Source organism: Lonchura striata, chromosome 9 (genome assembly GCF_050655825.1).
Source record: "Lonchura striata isolate lonStrDom1 chromosome 9, ASM5065582v1, whole genome shotgun sequence".
In the NCBI taxonomy this organism is placed as follows: Eukaryota; Metazoa; Chordata; class Aves; order Passeriformes; family Estrildidae; genus Lonchura; species Lonchura striata.
The window spans coordinates 24,722,289-24,742,568 of NC_140711.1; the positions used below are offsets into that span (position 1 = coordinate 24,722,289).

General features: G+C 43.1%; 3 protein-coding genes across 3 annotated transcripts in view; 1 reads left to right on the forward strand and 2 right to left on the reverse strand.

The window, feature by feature from the left end:
- Positions 1–9,465, reverse strand: part of USP13 (ubiquitin specific peptidase 13) — a 45,948-nt gene extending 36,483 nt beyond the window's left edge. Inside the window, exon 1 of the mRNA XM_077785726.2 lies at positions 9,159–9,465. Coding sequence (XP_077641852.1) covers positions 9,159–9,311 — 153 coding nt within the window. The 5' untranslated portion in view covers positions 9,312–9,465. The remainder of the gene's footprint in view (positions 1–9,158) is intronic.
- Positions 9,466–11,728: 2,263 nt separating this feature from the next.
- On the reverse strand, positions 11,729–16,137 carry NDUFB5 (NADH:ubiquinone oxidoreductase subunit B5). Its single transcript, XM_021551079.3, has 6 exons — positions 15,981–16,137; positions 15,271–15,359; positions 14,302–14,368; positions 13,560–13,621; positions 12,502–12,608; positions 11,729–11,964 (listed from the first exon to the last, which is right to left on the reverse strand). Exons 1-6 carry the CDS (start codon positions 16,120–16,122, stop codon positions 11,844–11,846), a joined length of 588 nt encoding a protein of 195 aa, XP_021406754.1. The 5' UTR covers positions 16,123–16,137; the 3' UTR covers positions 11,729–11,843.
- A 241-nt stretch (positions 16,138–16,378) lies between these two features.
- MRPL47 (mitochondrial ribosomal protein L47) lies at positions 16,379–19,986 on the forward strand. Its single transcript, XM_021551081.2, has 7 exons — positions 16,379–16,479; positions 16,706–16,851; positions 17,415–17,475; positions 18,130–18,226; positions 18,804–18,934; positions 19,209–19,304; positions 19,684–19,986. Exons 1-7 carry the CDS (start codon positions 16,400–16,402, stop codon positions 19,799–19,801), a joined length of 729 nt encoding a protein of 242 aa, XP_021406756.1. The 5' UTR covers positions 16,379–16,399; the 3' UTR covers positions 19,802–19,986.
- Positions 19,987–20,280: the final 294 nt, after the last annotated feature.

Here is a 20,280-nt window from a genome sequence, read left to right on the forward strand (position 1 = left end):
CGTATCACATACCATAACACATCATCCCACAGCCTATAGAAACTCTTTGAAACTAGTTCCCTTTCAACTACAGAGTAGTGAGTGTCCAAACTGAAAGTCTAGAAGTTAGTCTTGAAAAATTCCACTTGAGTGCCCAACCCACAGAGGTTCATAGGCACAGAAATTTGTAAAGCACAGAAATAAGCATGACCAATTATTTGAAATAGCAGAATTTCTTGTGGGCATTTGATTGCAAAAACATGATCCCAAACCAGAGGCACAGCAGAGTTGATGGTCCAGGGATTCTGCCACAACTTCTTTGTAGAAGAAGTGTCTCTTGTTTGGAAAAAAAATCTCAAATGACTTCATAGCCCTTAATGGCTAACAAAAACTTGACAAGTGTTTTGGGTGCATTTTTCAGTATCAGGAATCCTCTCTATTCATGCAACTTGGAGAGCTTGGAGACAAGGGCATCACAAAGGGAAAATAAAGATATATACTCTGGTGCTGATCACAAATGCTGACATTTCAGTAACATAACCTGGCATCACTTTTTGCTCTCCCTAAAACTGGGTGTTGATGCTGGCTGTTACCAGAATCTTGTTCAATTTTAGCACCACTCTAAGATCTCTCCTACATCAGACTGCCAGAAGGACTTTCAGTCATCTGCTCATTGGGGTTGGATCAATTTTTCCAAGCCCTCTAACATGTATTGTTTTGAGTAGGTGGTGCAGAACAAAGATTGAGCCTTTCAGAAGCTCTGTGACCTTCCATCTATTGTGAGTGCGTTTGTGCTATTGCATAGCACAGAACATCTTGTGTTAAATTCCCCAAACAACATGAACTACACTCACTCATTTACTGAGAAGTAAATGATAAATACATATTGAAAGTAAGGCTCATTATCTCCAGAAGTAAGTCATATTAGACACATACATGCTGCCTGCTCTTCTATCCTGCATTTCAAATACTTCTGCATTACCTCCTTCTGTGAGAAAGTCATGGATGTGTCCTCTACACGAGGATCCTAGAGGTACCCAGTCTAAATAAAAATATACTGTTGTCACTCTAAGGTCTCAGGAACTTTGTTTAAAGTTTTGTTTTCTTGGAGATCATTCTCTCTTTTTCTGGAGGGAATCCAAGAGACCACTGAACTGTTTCTGAGGCAGCCTATGACAACAATCTGACACTTTCAGTATAGGAGCTAAATGTAGAGTCTGAGTAAGTTGGTTGTGGTTACTAACAAAACAGATGTTTCTCCAAGAGAGCACAGGCAGAGTGTTCTCTCCCACAGCTTGGAAAGAAGTGGACAGAGTGTACAAAAGCCCAAAAGGTCAAAGTAAAACAGAAGCCTGTGTGAAAAAGACACCTTTTCAGATGGCCAAGTGAAGGATTAGGCCCCTGTTTGGTGCTCAAAAAACACTTGACTGTGATCTAAGACAAACTTTGTGCTGGTTAATTCAACCTCACTGAGGAGACAAAAAGTTCTGGAAGGAATGATATTTTACATTATCTGTGGCATGTAAATCTTTGTATTTGACAATCATTTTAGATATGTGTGAAAGTCTATGCTGGAGGAAGGCACCTTATCTGAAGTACTGGAGACACTATTCTACACCAGAAAAGCATAACTTGTCCTGACAGACAAAACCAGGAACTTTAGCTGGGTATTCTTCCCCCTCATTCTTGCTTGAGGATGCAGCAGACATGCAGTGTGAAGTTCAGGATAAAGTAATGCCTAAACATTCTCTTCCCTTATCACTCCAATCTAAGGCACTGTTGGGGCAGAAGCTTGAACTTGGTCAGGCTCCATCACTGCCCAGAAAGCCACTCAAGAGCAGATCAGTCTTCTCACCTTCTAAGCAGAAGGAAAATGCATTGCTCCTCGCTGTATTTCTGCCTGTTCTTTGCTGCTAAGGTGCTCATGGTACGCCAGGTGCTTAATTCAGAGAGGGAAACACACAACCCACACCACGGAGAAAAGTATTTTAAGAAAAGACAAAAGAGCTGCTCTTACTTATTTAGACACCAATTCATGTTTGGAGGAAGGAAAGAGGCAGAGAATCCCCAGGGAAAGAGAGGCAAAATGCACCAGTTGCTCCCTCTTGGACTCAGAAGCAGAGTAAGGAAGCTGGTGAGAGGCAGACACAAGTGCCATGGGGACAGAGAGAGACAGAATGATCATCCTCAGTCCACACTGCTCGTGGCACCAGACACCAGCAGCTTCCAAACAGCCCTAACCTGATCAGGATTTGAACTAATGACCTCCACCCCATTACCAAGCCTCACAAACCATTTAGACCCCTCAGGGAAATTTAGGGTTTAGCAATTTCAGCCCCTGCTGTCACTCAGACAACAATTCTTTGTACAAACATGAGGGCTGTGGTGATCTCCTAACAAGAGTTGCAGACTCAGGGACAGTGTCTCATGCACAGGTGTTTGCTTTAGATCCTCTGCAAAAATGGCAAATTCTGCTAAGACAGTATCACAGAAGAGAGTAAAATGGCACCTGGAGTCTCCACAAGTCTCCACACCCAAACATGAAGAATGAAAAGGACATCCATCCTGTCATATATTTAAAAAAAAATCATACAGTTATGAGACAGCATCACTGTCTTTGTGCATTCTGTCATGGTTTCCATGAGAGTGTTTCCCTACAAAACTCATGCCCATACAGAACTGCTGCAGGCTCTGCTCAGGGTGTCTGTTCACCAGGAATCACCATAAATTAATCTGGCTGTGGTCACAAGAATCTGGCTTGTATAACTACAATCCAATGTTTAATATATCTGAAAAGTTACAGGACCATCCCTAACATACACACATTGCACTGGATCCCACAACAGTCTAACTAAATGACACATATTTTATTTTGGGACAGGCTGAAAAAGGACAACAGATGTTTTGGCACTTAATATTCATCTCAACAACACATAATAATTTACATTGAATAATAAAAAGAAAGTACTACCAGTACTACCTACATTGAAACAAGGAGAAAAAAAATCCCACAGCAAAACACAGACAACCACCTAAACAGAACAGGACATAGAGATGCCTCCAGCAAACAAAAAGCTCATTTTGAAGTTTCCACTACAGTAAATGTAGTTACTTCTGGGGTGGGGTGGGGCGAACCAACACAAAAAATGTGTGCTAAGGCCAAGAATATATCTAGTCACATTCAAAAGAAACATGGGATATGAAGAGTGGGGTGAGTCTGCCTTTTAGACAACTGCCCTCTGTCACCCAAAGGTGATAGGAAAGTAATGGTGACTAAAGGAAAGCAGAAGAGGAATACTAAGAGAGTAAAATTTGGTATCAGGTAAAAAAAGGATCAGAGGGAGAAGCAACAGAATCCGAATAAGGAATGAAAGGACACTGACATACATAAATATTAATGTCAAAATACACACAAGCAGTGAAGAGAAGCCATGTATTACTGGAATTGGTGAAAGACAAGAGATGGGAAGAGCTGGGTTGGGCAGAGAAAGAAAGGACAAAGGATGTGGAAGTAGGAAATAAATTACAGGGCCCAGTAACTGGACTGTTAGCTTGAAGTGCAAAAGAAATCCTTCCCCTGCTCTTCCTTTACAAAAGCACTGGACAGCACTGGATATTTCCCTACAAGCAAATTAATTCACAAGTGCTTAACAAAGATTCCTGGTACCTCTGTTTAGCTCCTGAATGGGCACATGCACAGGGCCAATCCAGTACAGCACTTGGAACATTTCCTGGGAAGAAAAAAATTGCATGGGCTAGACAGCCACTAAACCAAAACCAAACCTCCAAGAGGTGGATCGACTGCTCACACCCACCTATAAATCACAGGTGGACTCCAGAGCAGTGCACATGAATTCCAAAGCAGTGTCTTGGACAAGTGACATGCACAGGCTTCAGTTAGTGAGCAAATACAATGACAAAACTAATTCTGGGTCAGGATTAGAGAATTTCCACTCACCCACCACCACAGTTTGGGGCAGCTTATCCAGGTGCAGGCTGTGAGCCACTGGCAGAGGTGTCTGAGATCCACCAGGGCTGACTGCCAAGCTCCAGCCCAGTACTGCAGCCCCAGCAGTGCCACCTGCACTGCTTCCACGGCACCTGAGATGTGGGGATTTTGCTGCGTGCAGAACCCTGGCTGTACAGGTCTGTTGGTCACAAAACCAGTGCTGTGCTACCAGAACAGAAAAACTGGGGAGAAGAGCTGAGAGGAAAACTTATGGTTCCACAGTATGTCAGCAGAGCTCCAGCATTGTCCATCCATCTGCATCTCTGTATTTATCCTCCGACACTCTGGGTACCTCAGAATTCAGATCCCTCTGCTACCAAACATATTCCAGTCCATCACCACTCTGGGTGACAGCATGGTCAGTGATGCATAAAGAGGAAAAGGCTATTAAGATCCTAATTTAAATCAACCCCAAGGAAATGCACAATGCACATACACACTGGTTGATCTCCCAAGCACCATAGTTATTTCTCATGTGTGAACCACTGCAGGAACAACTTTTGCTGATGTTACCAATCTCCAACTGCAGGAGACCAGTGAGTTAACTAATGTGACCCAGCTGAGTGTCCTGGTGCACTTCCAGCCAGCAAAACACCTGCCCATGTGACAGCTTTGGCATGTCCCTGTCAAGCAATAGTACCACACTGCTCTGACTTTTCAGTTGATCACCCACCACCAAGCAATTTACTGCCTCACTAACTGGAGGTCATCTTGCAGCTAGGCCAAAACCCTCATCTGGAATACTCCCTTTACCTTGGTGTGGTCAGTCCTCTTGTTTCTTCTCTGTTGCTCTCATTCCATCCATATAAACAAAGATCCAAGCCTACCCCTCACAACATGGGCCTTGGTGACTTTCTGATTTTCGTTAAGGAATATTGAGCAAAGGAGCTGTCAGACAAGAGGTGCTTATTTCTAGAATGTTTTGTGCAACACAATCACCAATATTCCTTACACACTCCAGACTTAAGGATTTCAGTCTCAACTGCACAACAAACAGCAGAGCATCAGCTCAGACTTTGGGAATTGTCCCAGCATAACCATTACAGAGTTCCCGAGCCACAGAAATGAAGTCAGCAAGATTCACAAAGGAAGCTGTTGTCAGCAGCAAGGTTTTCCAGCAGAGCAAAGCCAAACTTTCAGCTGCTCAAACAAACACAGTCCTGCACTCTACAGAGCCTGGTCCTGTCACCGTGTCAGGCTTGTGAGCTGTGCTGGGGTTGTCACCAATGCTCTTCGTGGGGAAGGTTTCAGAGCACATCCACATAGCTCACATTAAGCCCTTTTTATGCCCCAGTTTGTATCTCTTTTCCAGCTGCTGTCTCTCCCCCAGATGTGTCACTCTCACAACCAGTGACAGGAATGGAGAGAATGGCATGGAGCTGTCTCAGGGAAGGTTTAGGCTGGATATTAGGAAAAGGTTTTTCATCTAGAGGGTGGTTGGAGACTGGAATAAACTCCCAGGGAAATGGTCACAGCACCAAGCCTGACAGAGCTGAAGAAGTATTTGGACATATTGGGATTGTTGGGGTGTCCTGTGCAGGGCCAGGAGTTGGATTCAATGATCCTCATGGGCCTCTTCCAACTCAGTACATTCTATGACTCTACTACCCTATGATCAGAGGTTTTTGAGACCAGGATCACGTGAAAACGTGGAATTTCCAAAGCTGAGTATTATCCTTCTAAAAAAAATAATAGTACAACAAAAGATTATTTAATGTAACCTTCATATCATCTGCATTCTACGGAACACAAAGTCAGGCTCCTCCACCAAAAGAGGAGGAGAAGTCACAGTGGACAAAATAGGAGAGAAGAAACCTGCAGCAGTGTTGGAGTTGGTGGAAAAAGTCACCAGGAGGCATGACTGCAACTCAGGTCTGAATAATGAGAGGTGCAGGACTTTGTCAGCCAAGTTGCAGGGAGGTGGTTGGCTCCCAGAGCTGCTGGGTCAGTCCCTGGAGGAAGCAAAACTCACAGTCTGCCTTCCCTCCTCAATTCCTGCACAAAGGAATGGCTACCTGGAGTAGGAGCCCTCGTCAGAGAAACATAGTTTTTCTAGAAGACATCAAAAAATCTCAAAAAAGTAATTAAGATGTAAATCATATTGGCATATTTTCTCATCTTATGAGCCAAGCAAACTAAAAAGTGTCACTAGATCTCTTAAGTGCAAAGAAATTTGCCTCCTGTTCCTGCCAACTTTCCAAGGACCAACCCCAGTATATCCCATTGGAAGTAGGCCAAATCTAAAGACATTAATTTCTCCTCTGTTTGTATTTCTAACAATATAACCTTTCTGACAGTTAATCCACGTGGAACAAATACACTAAATAGCCACTTGTACTTCTAGCTCTCACTTCTGAAGTCTCTCAGCTAATGACTCTCACTGTAGCACAAAGGTGACATTGTTCTCATATCTTCATCCAAGGAAGATTTAAAGCTCATGGAAAAGGAACCTCAACCAGTTTTGAGAAAAATCAGTGAAGCTGCCCTATATCCACTGGAAGATGCACTACTCAAACCCAGAGAAGATGACACAACTGGCAGAGTGACAAACTGAGCTGCAAAAGCCACCTCATTTTCCTTGGCACCCCTGACAGGAAAAGCCCTGATTTTGACCATTCCACTCTGCTTAGTCCTTGCAAATTTGCTGCAGCATCTTTCTCTACAATAATAAAATTACTCTGTACCCCAACACTCACAGGTCTGATGGTTTTCAGTGTATTTTAAAGATCACAACAATCCCTACAGGCAAAGGATTAATATACAATTAATACAGCTAAATACACTTGAATGTAGAGCCGCTGCATGACCAGGTTCATGTTCATGCATGACATGCTGAAGTTAAACTGTTGCAAGAAGCATATTTTAAAATGGCAAAATGAGAAGATATGAGGAAATACTGTGGACTATTCTTACATGAGAAAAAACCTCCTCCAGCAAAAAAAGCAATCTGGAATTTTAGCATGCCTAACAAAACCAAGAGGGATTTTTTTTTAAATTCTTGAACATTATAACAGGGCCAACAGCATATCTTCTTTCAAATAGAGGCAGGTACCTCAAGAGGAAGAGGCTCACTTAGGTAATACATGGATGACCTAAGAAAGTAAGTCACAAAATCAACCTACTACCAAATATAAACATCTCTCTTCAGCCAAGAAATAACCTGTGAGTATCCTTTCACTTTCCTTCTGAATGAAATACTTCAAAAACACATCTTTGCTATTTTCAATCTGTAAATTACAGTGTTTTATCCTAGAAAGCACACATTACATATGCCACTTAGAATCTCCATCCTACAAACGATATTCAAGTATCTATTGGATTATATGGGAATTAAACATAAAATCTGAGGCAAATCTTTCACTCAGCAAAGCAGAGGAGTGGTATGGGCTGAAAAGCTATGGCAAACAACAGAAACCAAGACTACTTTTATTTTCCTGGTACTGCATAAGTTCAGTCAAACCTTTTGCCCAGTGAATGCCCATAACACAATTTAAACAAGAAGTTTTTACACTGGAGGGCAACATTTTCCTAAATCTGAAATCTCTTCCCAATAATGTCAAAAGTATGAAAATTATTTTAGTTTAAAAAGAAAAAAAAACTTTCCACTCATTTTGCTACTTTTATCCATAGTTTCTGTTAAGTTTGGCACAAATGTTTTTTGTTCAAACATATTGTTTAGCTAAACACAGCTTTTGCTGCGTTCAATTGAGGTTTGTTGCAGGGGGTGGTGATTGATTGTTTTTTACTCTGTAGCAGTATTTTATATCCCTTCTTACTTGTTAACAGAAACTTTTTTTAAACCATAATATCGAAGAAGCCTGAAAGTGTTACTAAAAACATCAACCACGTGCTCACCCAAGCAGAAATCTGAAGAATGTGGTATATTGATTTTCCCCCGCCAAAACCTCCTTAAGTATATAATGCAATTATCGCCTCTGCGGCGGAGTCCGATTTGGCAGTTCTAATCAGCCCAGCTCCCAGTACAGTCAGGGCTGCTGGGTGACACTTGAGATCTGAAGAGTGTGGGTAAAAATAACCTCTGTTCAACAAGACATGACGAACACCAGACAGCTGAGTCACCTTTAAATTCAAGTCTGATTTTCTGTATTAAAAGGAATTATCAGAGAGAGGGGGAATTATCAATTAGGAGGGGATAAAGGATTCAAAAATTGTGTCTGAAATGTATCTTTTAATGACTATTCTGTAATGTAATGAGCTTCCTTCTGATTGCTGCCACTGACATTAACAACAATATATAGTGCTCAATCACCTTTGGGAAACCTCAGTTTCCTGTGGAGAAGCAACTTTTAATAAAATTTTCAACCTCTTTTGAAAAAGTCTAATTTCTAAGCACCTGTTTCTTACAAAGCACTGCCCATTTATGAAGGCTTCCAGTATCAGCAGTGAAGTCGAAAACTGAGTCAGGCCCCAAATCTGCAATGGAACACATGCAATCGGTGGAGCTGGTGGATGTTTTGTAAGATACTATAGAAATAACACCACAGAAAGTTTACTGCACATGAAACATTGATCTAACAGCAAATAAACCAAGCTGGTGGGGAAATACAACAAGTCCATTGAAGTTCAGTGATGTAATTGAAACCCCGGGGGAGAAAGTGTTTCAGGGGAACTTTCACTCTGATTTTCAGGATGAGCCTTTACCTTGGAAGCTTTCTCTGAAGCTTTTGAATAGAACGAGCACCAAGGCAAAGGAAAGCGAACAGGAAAGCAAAATAACTGACATATGCTCGCCAAAATATACCAACGAGAAGGCCATTACTCTCCCTTTTCAACCACCTCGATGTGAAAGCAAAAGCAGGGCTCCGGGCGGAGCAGACCCCGACAACCAGAGCAAGCAGGGAAGCTTCCCCGAAACCACAAAATCCCCGTGTCCAAGCAACCGCTCCAGAGCGCCTTGAAGGAGGAAAACCAACAAACAAACGCAGGAAGGAGCCGGCAGCGACGTGCGGGAGCGCCGCGCCCGCAGCCGCGCCCTGGGCTGGGGGCGGCGGGAGGGCGAGGGGCGCGGCAGGTGGAGGAAGGGGTCGGGGCATCCCGGAGCCCCAGGGGGAGGCAGAGCCCGGGGAGGGTGCGAGGGGACGGCGGGGACGGGAAGGGGCCGCGGCGGGCGGGGGCGCGGAGGCAGCCGGGGGCGGTTCGCTGCACTCACGGGCGAGTCGTAGGAGAAGGCACATTCCGTCTTGTAGACCCGGTCCCCTGACTTGGGCACACGGATCGTGGGCATGTAGGGGACGAGCAGCTCGCCCAGGTCCCCGGCGGCCATCTGCGCATCGCCGCCGCGGAAGAGCGCGGCCCGCTGCATCCTCCTGCCCTCCCCGCCCTGCCGGCCGCCCTGCCGAGCCGCTCTGCGCGGGCGGCGGAGGCGGCGGGCAGCCGGGCCCGGGGCAGGGCGGCGGCGGCAGCCGGGCCGAGGGAGGGCAGGGGGAGGGAAGATGCTATTTTAATCCAATGGCAGCGGAGCGGCACCAGCTGCGGCGGCGGCACCCGGGGGTCCCGGCGGGGGCGGGCGAGGGGCAGGGCAGCGGGGCGGGGTTCCCGCCGGGACCCAAAACCTTCGCTCCCCGCGGGGCAGCGCGGACGCTCGGCTCCTGGTCCGCCCGGGTAGCCTTCCCTCTGCCCGGTAATACTCTTTTATACGCTCTTTTATTTATTTTAAGCTTTTAAAGACTACATACTATATATATGCGTATGCATGTATATATACATATGTATATGTGCGTATATATGTATATGTGTATATACAGATATATGTGCGTGTATGTATGTATATATATACACAGATATATATGTGTATAGGTATTTCTATATAGGCATATGTAAGTATATGTATATATGTATATATATGTATGTGTGTATATAGACATATATGTATATACATATATGTCTATATATATATACGTATATACATATATGTCTATATATATACACATACATATATACATATATGTCTATATATATACACATACATATATACATATATGTCTATATATATATACACATACATATATACATATATGTCTATACACACATATATACGTATGTATATGTGTATAAATACATATATACGCATGTGTATAAAATACATGCAGTAAGAACTCTCTTCTCTGTATTTTCATTCGCAGCCCCTCGCTGCAGTGCAGGTGTCTCACACGGCTCTGGCAGGTCCCCCCGGGGCCGTGCTGACAGGTGGGATGTCTCTGCTGTGCAGAAGAGCACGTCAGCGTGGGGGGATACAGGGTGGGAATGCCCAGCCTGGGATGCCCGAGAAGCCTGTGGCAGTGCCAGGAGCCAACTCCCAATTTCATGTCTTCAGGGGCCTTAAAATTACCTTTTTTGGCCTTTGCTGTGTTTCTCTCTGCTCTTCACTTTGAAAGAATAATGTCAGAGAAAGGAGAAATGAGTGACCTTTGTAGGAAGAAAAATATTGCTACTGTTTTCAAATAGTATCTAATAACTACTACATATGCCTGGCAGCAACAGCATTAAAGAAATGACCAGTCCATGTAAAATGAAGATGCACAGAGCAGATGAATTGCCTTCCACCCATCATCCAAGGACTCATTGATCACTTCCAAGGAGGCGATGTGACCTTCGCTAGAATCACCTTTTACCTCAAAATTAAAAGTTCCAAAAGGTGGTTCTATGAAAATCTCAAAAACAGAATTGAAAAATGTTTGTACCCAGCTATGAGCAGGCTGTGAGGGTGAGCAGAGCAGCACAGTGTTCAGTAATTTTCGCCACTGAAAAATCAAGTGTTGGGTGCAATGTGAAACACTGAGTGCAGAATGTCATGTCCATGGAGTGGTTTCAGACTTACTGAAAAACAGACATTACATCAGACTTGCAAGCATCACTGGATGCTGGATAAAAAACACTAATGCAGGGTCAGTCAGGTTTATTTTACCTGAGGAGACTTTGTGCTTTTTTAATGGCTTATCTTATTAATAACTCAGCATTTATAAACAATGAGAGCCATAATATGACATATGAGCCATCTAACCTGAGAGACTGATTCTAACAAAAAGGACAAGCAAAGCACTGATAGAAAATCAATGTCCTTCTAATGTTTGGCAGTGCCAGGAAACAGCAAACAAGGCAGTTTTTGCTTAAAATAATCCATGCACTGTTGCCTAATGTAAAAAAGAATCTAGAGTTTTAAGTTTCACTAGTTTAAGTATCACTAGATGATATTGGTTTAGTTTGGGCTTATTTACTTTAAAAAGTGAGGATTTTGAATATGGACAGATAATTTAGAGTCACAAACTGTAAGAGGCACTTTCCATCACTCTTGAGAAATTCAAAACAGAGTACCACAGTCTGTAGGACCTGAGGAAACACATCCCTCTAGTGGCAAAAACCTGCCAGGTGATGAGAGAACTCTTCATATTCCCTAAAGAGTTGACAAAAGTGGTGTAAAAGAACAGCTGTACAGGTCTGAAAATGCGTGGCAGGTACGTGTGAAGGTACTTCTCTTACTTCATCTCCCACCAATTACCTGACACAAACCACTGAGAAAGAAAGAACCCTTAGCTTCTTCCACTTAAAACTATAGATACTAGAAATCACAACATGGAAACAAGTATTACCAACTTGTTTCATGTACTTATGTTCTGAAGGAAAGGAGTGATTGTTGGGAATTGACATGAAGCATTTTCACTGATTAACTGTTTTAATAGCTGTATGAGCTTAACTGCCATAGTTTCTTTCAAGATACTGGAATCAACACAAACACTGTTTATTCATTTCCATCAGCAAACAGCAGGATGTCTGCTCCACAGCGCAGTCACAATTTGTCAGTGTGCATACAAGACTTTGCACACTGCCCTAAAATTGTTTAATTGTCAGGTGTGGCTTTCATAGAATTGTCAACAAGATTTTTATCAGGTGTTTCATAATGGTACCAAGGCCCATCTCCCCGGTGTCTCATCAGTCTGCGTGCCTCCAACTCCAGCAGCCTAAAACACAAGGCAACAGACACCCTCAGCATGAAGTTTGATTTACTGACAAAGCAATGATTTTAGCATTAATGGTTTATAAATATTGCTGAAGCATAGCTAGGACCAAAATATGAAGGGTTCAACTAAGACATGAGCTATTGCATCTTTCTCTTTTTTTTTTTTTTTTTTTTCCTCAGCAAGTCATTCCACAAAGGAGTAATAAAAATACTGGCCGTTTTATCACAGGTTCTTCTCTAAGCTGTGAGCATTAGCAGGGGCAGAAAGAGCTCCATTTGCTGATTCAGGAAGACAGAACTACACCTTTATAAGTACAAAGTGTTTTGAAGACCCCCAGCCCTTGGATTGTTCTGGAAACCTGAATCCTGAGAGGGCAGAGATAGATAACAGATTCTGTGACTCCCACTCTGGCAGCAGCCAGTGCAGGCAGCACTCAGGGGACACATGAAAGCAGTTTATCCAGCTCAGTATGTCATGCAAAATCACAGAGTCAGCTACAGCATGGATCAGGATTTTAACCCCCCCAACAGAGCATACCTCAGTTCAGATTTCCTCATTTCCACATCAAGCAGGGCCATGTCCTTCTCATAGTTCTTCTCAGGGGGGTCAAGTACATAACGAGCTATCCAGCGGGTTATGGGGTGCTGGAAAACATAACAGCAGAGATTGTCTGTGCAAGTGCCAAGTGGAAATGTCACTCTGTATATCCACAGGCCTGAAAAGATGTCATGGGCACCATGGGTGCTGCCATTCAAATCATAGCAGTAAAGCTACAAACGTGCACAACTACCTGTGAGATCAGAACCCTAAAAAGTCATATTTCTTTTGCAATCCTTAATGCCAAAATAACCTGCGGATGACTGTTCTGTAGCAAAACTAAAATTTAACGGAAGATATAATTTATTTTCTTTCTGTTAAAGTTCCTTAAACTGCCACAGTAATCACAGAAGTGGACTCCAAATCTTACTGTAATCAGCAACATTTCAAAATTCTGCTTCCACACAGAGGGCATTTCACTAGGAAAAAAGGTCTAAATTAATTGAAACACCCACAATAATATTGCTGAATTCAATTACTTCCTATCAGGAACAAAACAGTACTTGCAGCAAGAAGCCAGGGACTAATTTTAAGAAAATACAATTAAACTGAAACCATACAACCTTGAGTTTGTGATTATAAAAATCTTTAATTCTAGATCCAAAAGTGTGTGTGATATAGGACTTTAAAACAATACTGGCAAACAACACAAAAGAAAGAAATGTCACTGTAAACTCCAGTTTCTTAAGACATTGAAGAAAAACAATAAAGACAAAACCATGGTATGAATGCAGAGACTTTTCTTACTATTTAGTAATATTACAGAAAAATTCTTGGCATACAGTTCCAGCAGTTTACTGCATACAGAGCATTTGCATCTGCTTGTGTCAATAAACAGATTTCCTACAGCCTTTTACATGTTCCATAAAGCCACAAAAAAAGTCTACAAAAATCAGAACTGTGCTATTTGAGTTAGTCATACTCCATTAATTTTAGTCCCAAAAGCATCATCCCAAAAGGATCATCCCAAAAGGCTGTCCATAACATGTTACACTCACTTTGTAGTATTCCCAGTGCTCTGGAACATAACCTTCAGGAATCTCTGCAAGTTCTGCTTCACCTGACAAGGAAAGGAGGGGAGGAATATTTAACTCTGTGATTATTTTTCAAAGCTACCTTATATTCTGCCTTTCAGATAAGGAAAAGATCATTGTTCCACACAGAGAGTACTAAATCCCTCAGTGTGAGCTCTTTTCAGAAAAATGGAACTTTCAGTTTTTGCAGACACATCACACTGCAAATATCTATTCACAGACTTTAAGTGACACACCAAAAGGGTAAAATTAGCAGCTTTACAGAAGAAACAACTTGGATCAAGTCCACAGAAATACCCTTTAAAGGACAGGAGCTGAAAGCATGGACTTTTTCTGATTTCTCTATTAAATTAATTACATATTACACGTATTCCCAAGAAGAATTTTGGCATCTTTTCTAGATAAAAAGCCAGAGTTGCAATCTTGTTAAAGCAAGTTACTAAACTACACTGATATTTGAAAGACTGCCAGAAGAGAGAATGTATTTTTATTTTTATGTGAGAAACTTTTTTTTTAAAAAAGCAACAACTAAAGCAAATATACTGGGAATATTTTCAATGTAGTTATACAATATCACTGTATTTGTTAGGCTTATTCCATGGTCTTCCAAAGACAGAGCCATAAAAGAGTATTTTTTTCTGTATCCAGCATGCTTAATTCCCATTTAGTAACTCTGTACTTTGCTTAGCCCTGACAGAGCACTCACCAACAAAGATGTTGATATATGTTAAGAGCACAGCCACTGGTATTCCCGTCACGAATAAATAGAATCTCTGCAGAGGGGATAAAAACAGTCAGTGTGGGAAACTCAGAGCCCTGACAAAACTTACATGAGATCTGAAAATATCTGAAAATAGTGGAACAGCCAGTAACTCTGAGATTTGCATTTCTAGGTTGGAAAGGGATGCTTTGTGCAAACACTGCTGATTGCAGTGAGCTCGTTAATGAACCAGAACACACAGAAGTGATGCTGTGTCAGCCCTGAGCCTGTTCAGGTCAGTTCCCATCTCCCAGTGAGGTCAGTGTGGGCAGCAGCAAAGAGCAACACCTCCCTGAAACCCCTCAGCATCTTGGCAGGGCTGGGCTGGCTCCAGCACTCAGCTGCAATCAGCAAAGCAAGAATCCAACCCCAGTGCAGCCACTGTGGGCTCTGTGGCTGAGGAAGGCACAGAAATGATCACATGAAGGGAGTTGTACCAAACTAGCTGTTGCTGCTCATAATAAGATTTATCCAAAACCTGATTTTGGAGGGGTCAAACTCAGGTTGGAATTCCTAAATCTCACTTCTGTTGTTAGTGATGTAGATAAGTGAAGGCACACCCTGCAGAAGAGTAACTGATATGTTTCAAAAAGGAGGATGGAGTAGAAAGCATTTGTGGGTCATGCATATATGAACACAGATGTGTAATTTAAGAATGCAACTACAGCAGTAATTTAAGTACCTATCACAACCTTTGCTATATAGGCAGTCTTTGAATTTCATCTAGCCCTGATTTTACAGCATATGACCACAAAATTCTTAAAGAGGACCTGAAGTTCTTGTTTAGGTAAACAGTGCCAGCCACATTTTAGATACTATCACATAAACAAGAGAAGAAATTGTATTTTAGGCACTCTTACACCATTTGCAAGTGAGGTGCTACACTGAATGCAATACATTTGATTTTTAACTCACCAACAAGCTAAGAAATCGAGAATCATAAAAACTTGTTGCCTTGATGATAAACATTCTCTTCCCATGGTCACCACCGTGTCGTACAGGAACTGCAAATTGAACCAGAGTATTGTGGTTTTGTACCCTGTTGGTGCTTATGCCAGGACAAGGTCAAACATATGTGGGGAAAGGAGAAAAAAAAAAAAAAAAAAAAGAGTGTACATACAACAGCAGCTGAGTTTTCTGCAGTTCATATGAAGGGAGTTGTATCAAATCAGCTATTGCTGCTTATAATAGGATTTATCCAAAACCTGATTTTGGAGGGGTCAAACTCAGGTTGGGCTTCCTAAATCTCACCTCTGTTGTTAGTGGTGTAGATAAGTGAAGTAATTTCACCTCGCTTATCTTATTACTTCAGTTCGTCTGAAGTAATTTCGTATTTTGTTAGCATGAACCTATTTTTCTCCTAACTATACAGATCTATGCCCACCTGTAAGCAGCAACACGAAGTCAGTGAATGTCACCGTACAGGGCCGAGTAAATGGACAATTCCAACGCCAGGAGGGGCAGCCCCCTGCCCGTTCCCTTTCGTTTCGTACCCACACCCGGTATTTTCCACAGGAACGGGGTCACAGCACGGCACCGGCTCAGCCCCGGCCGCGGAGGGCATCTCTGTCCCGCTCCGCAAGGTCACCTGGCCCCCGCCCCGCCCCTCCCTCTCTGGGCCGTACCGAGGATGCCGGGGAGGCGGGGGGCGATCCCGGTGATCCCAGTAATCCCGCTGGTCCCGGCAATCCCGCTGGTCCCGGCGCTGCCCGCCCGCCGCGCCGCCCAGGCCGCGGCCGCCCGCAGCACCCGGCTCATGGCCGCCATGGCTGGGACTGGCACGGGGCGGGGCCGGCGCCGCCGCTTCCCGCCGCGGGGTGAAGCCGCCGGCCGCCATCATGGGAAAGGGCAAAGCCTTCCCAGTGCCCCCGGCGCCGTGGGATGCCATGGAGGTGAAGCCGCGCAGGCGCCATCTTTGAAAAGGGCAGAGCCTTCCCTGCGGTCCATGTACAGTCGCAGAGCGCGGGGTGAGGCCGAGCGGGCGCCATCTTGGAAAAGGGCAGGTCCCGCCCCGTGCCCCGGCGCTGTGGGAGGACGCGGGGCGATGGCGGCGGCCGCGGCCGCGCTGGGCCGGAGCCTCACGGCCGCGCTCCGCCTGCCCCGGGCTCGGCCGGGACTCCCCGGGTACGCACTGCGCCCCGGGACTCGGGCTGAGGCACGGAGGGCGGGCGCGTTCCCGGGAGGAAGGCGGGTGACCATTGTCCCGGTGTCCGTGTGTCCCTGAGGGCTGCGCGCCGTGCGTGGCTGCCGGCATCGTGCAAGGGCAGCATGATGAATGAAACAAATATTCTCATTTAGCAGAATACTGTTTTTCCTATAATACTTAGTTTTCCTTCTATCTTCTATGCAGCATGGCACTGAACCTGTACCACAAGAACCTACCAAAAGTTGAGACCCTCCATCAGGTGAAGTTCCTGCACACAACTGTGTCTCGGAGAGGTCTGGAGGAATTTTTTGATGATCCAGGAAACTGGGGGGAGAAAAGTGTAAAGTCTGGTGAGCTTTATATAGCATTTTTGGTAGTGATCTTTGAACTGAAATATGACCTTTTTTTTTTTTTGTGTTATAGGGAGCATTTATGAATGCTCCCTATAAACATAAAACTTATTTTTCTATGTATATGTACATACATCCACATGTGCATCCTTATGCCTGTTAATTTTTGCTGTGTTTATGAAAGCAAATAGCAATTGTGCAGCAAAATATTTTGCTGTAAATCCTCTGCCTTGCTCTGAAGTATCACAGAAGAGATGTGCTTTGTTGAAATGTAAGTACTATGGAAGAAAATTAGTTCAGTGTAAAGTTTCATCTGACAGCTTTCTGTATTCCCAGCCTTTTACAAGCACAAATAAACACTACATATAATTGCTTTTTTGTATTATGTTTTAAAAGTAAAGCTGAATATCCTCAAGGATGGCTGTCCAAGCAGTAGTATTTTAAAAGTGGTCTTTATACTGTTGTACTGTTGTGTCAGCTGAGCCTAATAAAAGCACTTTTTATTTTCCAGCATGAGAGAACTTTGTTTCTTTAAATTAATGGTGGTTTTCTATCTTTTACAGGGGATTCATGGAATATAAAGCAGCTAAGGGGCAAGAGTAGTGAAGACTTGCACAAACTTTGGTAAGTAAGTTTTAGTGAAGAAGCTTCTCTTCTTTCAGAGCAGCTCTGCAGTTGTCAATAAAATGTGGCTGGTGAACTTATGATCCAGTAATTTGAGTCTGGCACAGAGCTCTGCAGGCTCCAGCCAGCTGTGGGCTTGGAGCAGCCCTGGCCCTGCTCAGAGCTGCAGTGCAGGTGGCTGTGGGACACTTGTGGCTAGTTCAGAGGGCTCAGGTTTGGTAAAACCCTCTGGGGGTTGTTTCAGTGGGACAGACTTGGTTGTCAGTGCCTTCTTGTGGGGAGGGCACTTCATTCCATCAGGGTGCTCAGGCCTGCATTTATTCTGATTTTGGAAATGTCTGAAGCTGAAGGTTGCATTGCCACTTCAGGCTGAACTTAATCATTACTGTGATCAGCTTTTTCCTTGGTTTGTCTTGTCCTTTTCATGTGTACATGTAAGAAGAATCTGGCTCTGTCCAGGTAGTGGAAGACAACTTAGTGTTAAACTCTTCTCTCCTAAGCCCTCTTTATTCCAGACTATGTAAACCTGTCTCCCTCATTCTCCTCTTTTGTTTCATTACATGAAACCAGCAGGATTTGGGATTACAAATAGGAAGTGAATTACTGCTTAGGTATCCCAAAGGCATTTTTGATTTACTGTGCTTTCTGCTCTAGGTATGTCCTGCTGAAAGAAAAGAACATGCTCTTAACTTTAGAGCAAGAATCCAAACGACAGCGCAAGCCTATGCCAAGTCCAGAACGCTTAGAAAAGGTAACTTTTTCATGCTACATAAAAACTACAACTCTTAAATAAAATTGCTGAAAGATCAAATGTTTGTAAATTTGTTAAAGACCTTTTTTTTTTTTTAAATTATTTCCCTGATTTTTAGTGTATGCACTAACTGCTGAAGTCATAATTTGGTCAAGGCAGCTTTCTCATTGTCCAGTGGGCATTACTGGGGCTGTGACCAGACTCCAATGAAAACTAAAATAACCAACAGCCACTACAAAAAATATTTGCATCTTCTGCGTCCCTCTAATCCCTGCCTCAGAGCTTCTTATACTTCTGCATCAGCATTGGATGTGGGTTTATGCATTACCCAGCTTGTCTTCAATCAAGTATCAGACTGTCAGCTATTTTATATCTCTCCTGCTGTCAAATCAGGTTTTTGAAGCACCCATTCCTTATTGTTCTAGTACACAGGGCCTGCTGAGAGAGAACTCATGATCAAACTCCAGCATGTTTTACCTTTGTTTTCTCTTTAAATTTTTTCTTAAGTCTTTGAGATCTTTTGACTTTTCAGCATTACTTTTTGTTGGTGCATCCTGAAACTTTTTACCATTTCCAGGTAGAAACATCTATGAAAAATATAGACTTGGTTGTCAGAGAAAGAGAAATTGCTTTGAGGCTTTTACAAACGGGCCATGAAAAGCCAGTCCCCGGCGAGTGGAGAAACGACTTCTTGGGACGCACCTTCTGGTATGGAAAACCTTTTTTAATGTGTGAGTTTTTCTTGGGGTGTGTCTCTCTCCCAGAAAATCCTTGTCTAATCAAGGAAGGATGCACAAACTGTACAGAACACAGGAGACAGTTACAAACCAAGCCAGCAGGAGCTGGAAATAAACATCCACATACAAATTCCACCCTCTCCCAGACCACTTTATCACTGTACTTAAAACCAAGAGAAACTGGTAAAATCCTAGAATTAAGACAACGTGTACATTCTGTAATCATTTTTATCTGTCTCCAACAGGTACAGTTACAAGGAATGGCCAATACCATGGCACTTAAACAAAAAACACAAAAAGAAGAGATTTTATTACTTACCTCACGTGAATCACTTCATCAGGTAAAAAGATTATTTTGACATTGAAAGTTTTCTTCTGATCTGTTTGTATCCTTATTCCAATTTAAAAGGAAAAAATAGCTGTAATATTTTGGCTGAAAATTGGGCTTTTTAAAATTACAGGCTGCTGTTTCTTTTTTTTTTTCTCAGCTTAGTTACTAAGGTACATGGTTATGCAGTGGCACTGTAAAAGTAACTTCAAATACAGAATATCAAAAATTTAGAAGCAGAGTAAAAATGTTACTCTGCAGGCTTTTTTATTTATCAGGAGCAAATGAATACTGAAGTTATTAATCACTGAGTGCCTCTATCTGTTTGAGGGGGAGCTCATTAAAGTGGTCACAGGGTGGCTGGAAATTAACCACACCAACTTCTGTTTCAGACTCAGACTTGAAAAAGCCTTACGGAAAAGGGCAAGGCAGCAAAGCCTGGAGAGGACGAGGCAGAAGGTTTTGGAAAGGAAGTTCCCTGATGTTGCTGTGAAATCCCAGAGCCAGTAGCATGCTGGAAGAGCACTGCAAGCAGCTGGTCAAGTGTCTGTGGAACATGAATCTTGTTCTGGAACCACAAACAACTCCACTGAGCATTCCAGAGTCTCCCATCTTTTTTTGTCTTTAATACCACATGTGATTTTAATTAAACTTGTGATCTGGAATTAAAAAGCAGCTTTGGTGCCTAACTCAAACCATCTGATCTCTCACATTTCCAGGAACAAATGTTGTGTTAGCCAGCTGTTAGAAGAGTGAGAGATAGCAACAGTGAAGAGCAGCCACCGAGTGCCAGTTGACAGTAACAAGTGTAGGGGTAGTATTTACCTGGTTTAGTGTAACAGATGTGCATCACTGCAGTGCAGCTACAACTGAGGTAGCAGTTATGTTCCACGTTCCACCTGAATGGAAATTGGACTGAGTCTTTCTTCCACAATGACAAGAACTGGTGACTTTTCACTTTGCCTCATTTTGCAAAAGAAATATGGTTT

Coding starts and splice junctions, on each gene's coding strand:
- MRPL47 (XM_021551081.2), top strand. CDS start 16,400: ATGGCGGCGGCCGCGGCCGCGCTGGGCCGGAGCCTCACGGCCGCGCTC. Junction 17,476..18,129: donor GAAGACTTGCACAAACTTTG/GTAAGTAAGTTT, acceptor TTTCTGCTCTAG/GTATGTCCTGCTGAAAGAAA. Junction 19,305..19,683: donor CACGTGAATCACTTCATCAG/GTAAAAAGATTA, acceptor CTTCTGTTTCAG/ACTCAGACTTGAAAAAGCCT.
- NDUFB5 (XM_021551079.3), bottom strand. CDS start 16,122: ATGGCGGCCATGAGCCGGGTGCTGCGGGCGGCCGCGGCCTGGGCGGCG. Junction 15,360..15,980: donor CCGCCTCCCCGGCATCCTCG/GTACGGCCCAGA, acceptor TTCAATTTGCAG/TTCCTGTACGACACGGTGGT. Junction 12,609..13,559: donor AGCACTGGGAATACTACAAA/GTGAGTGTAACA, acceptor TATGTTTTCCAG/CACCCCATAACCCGCTGGAT.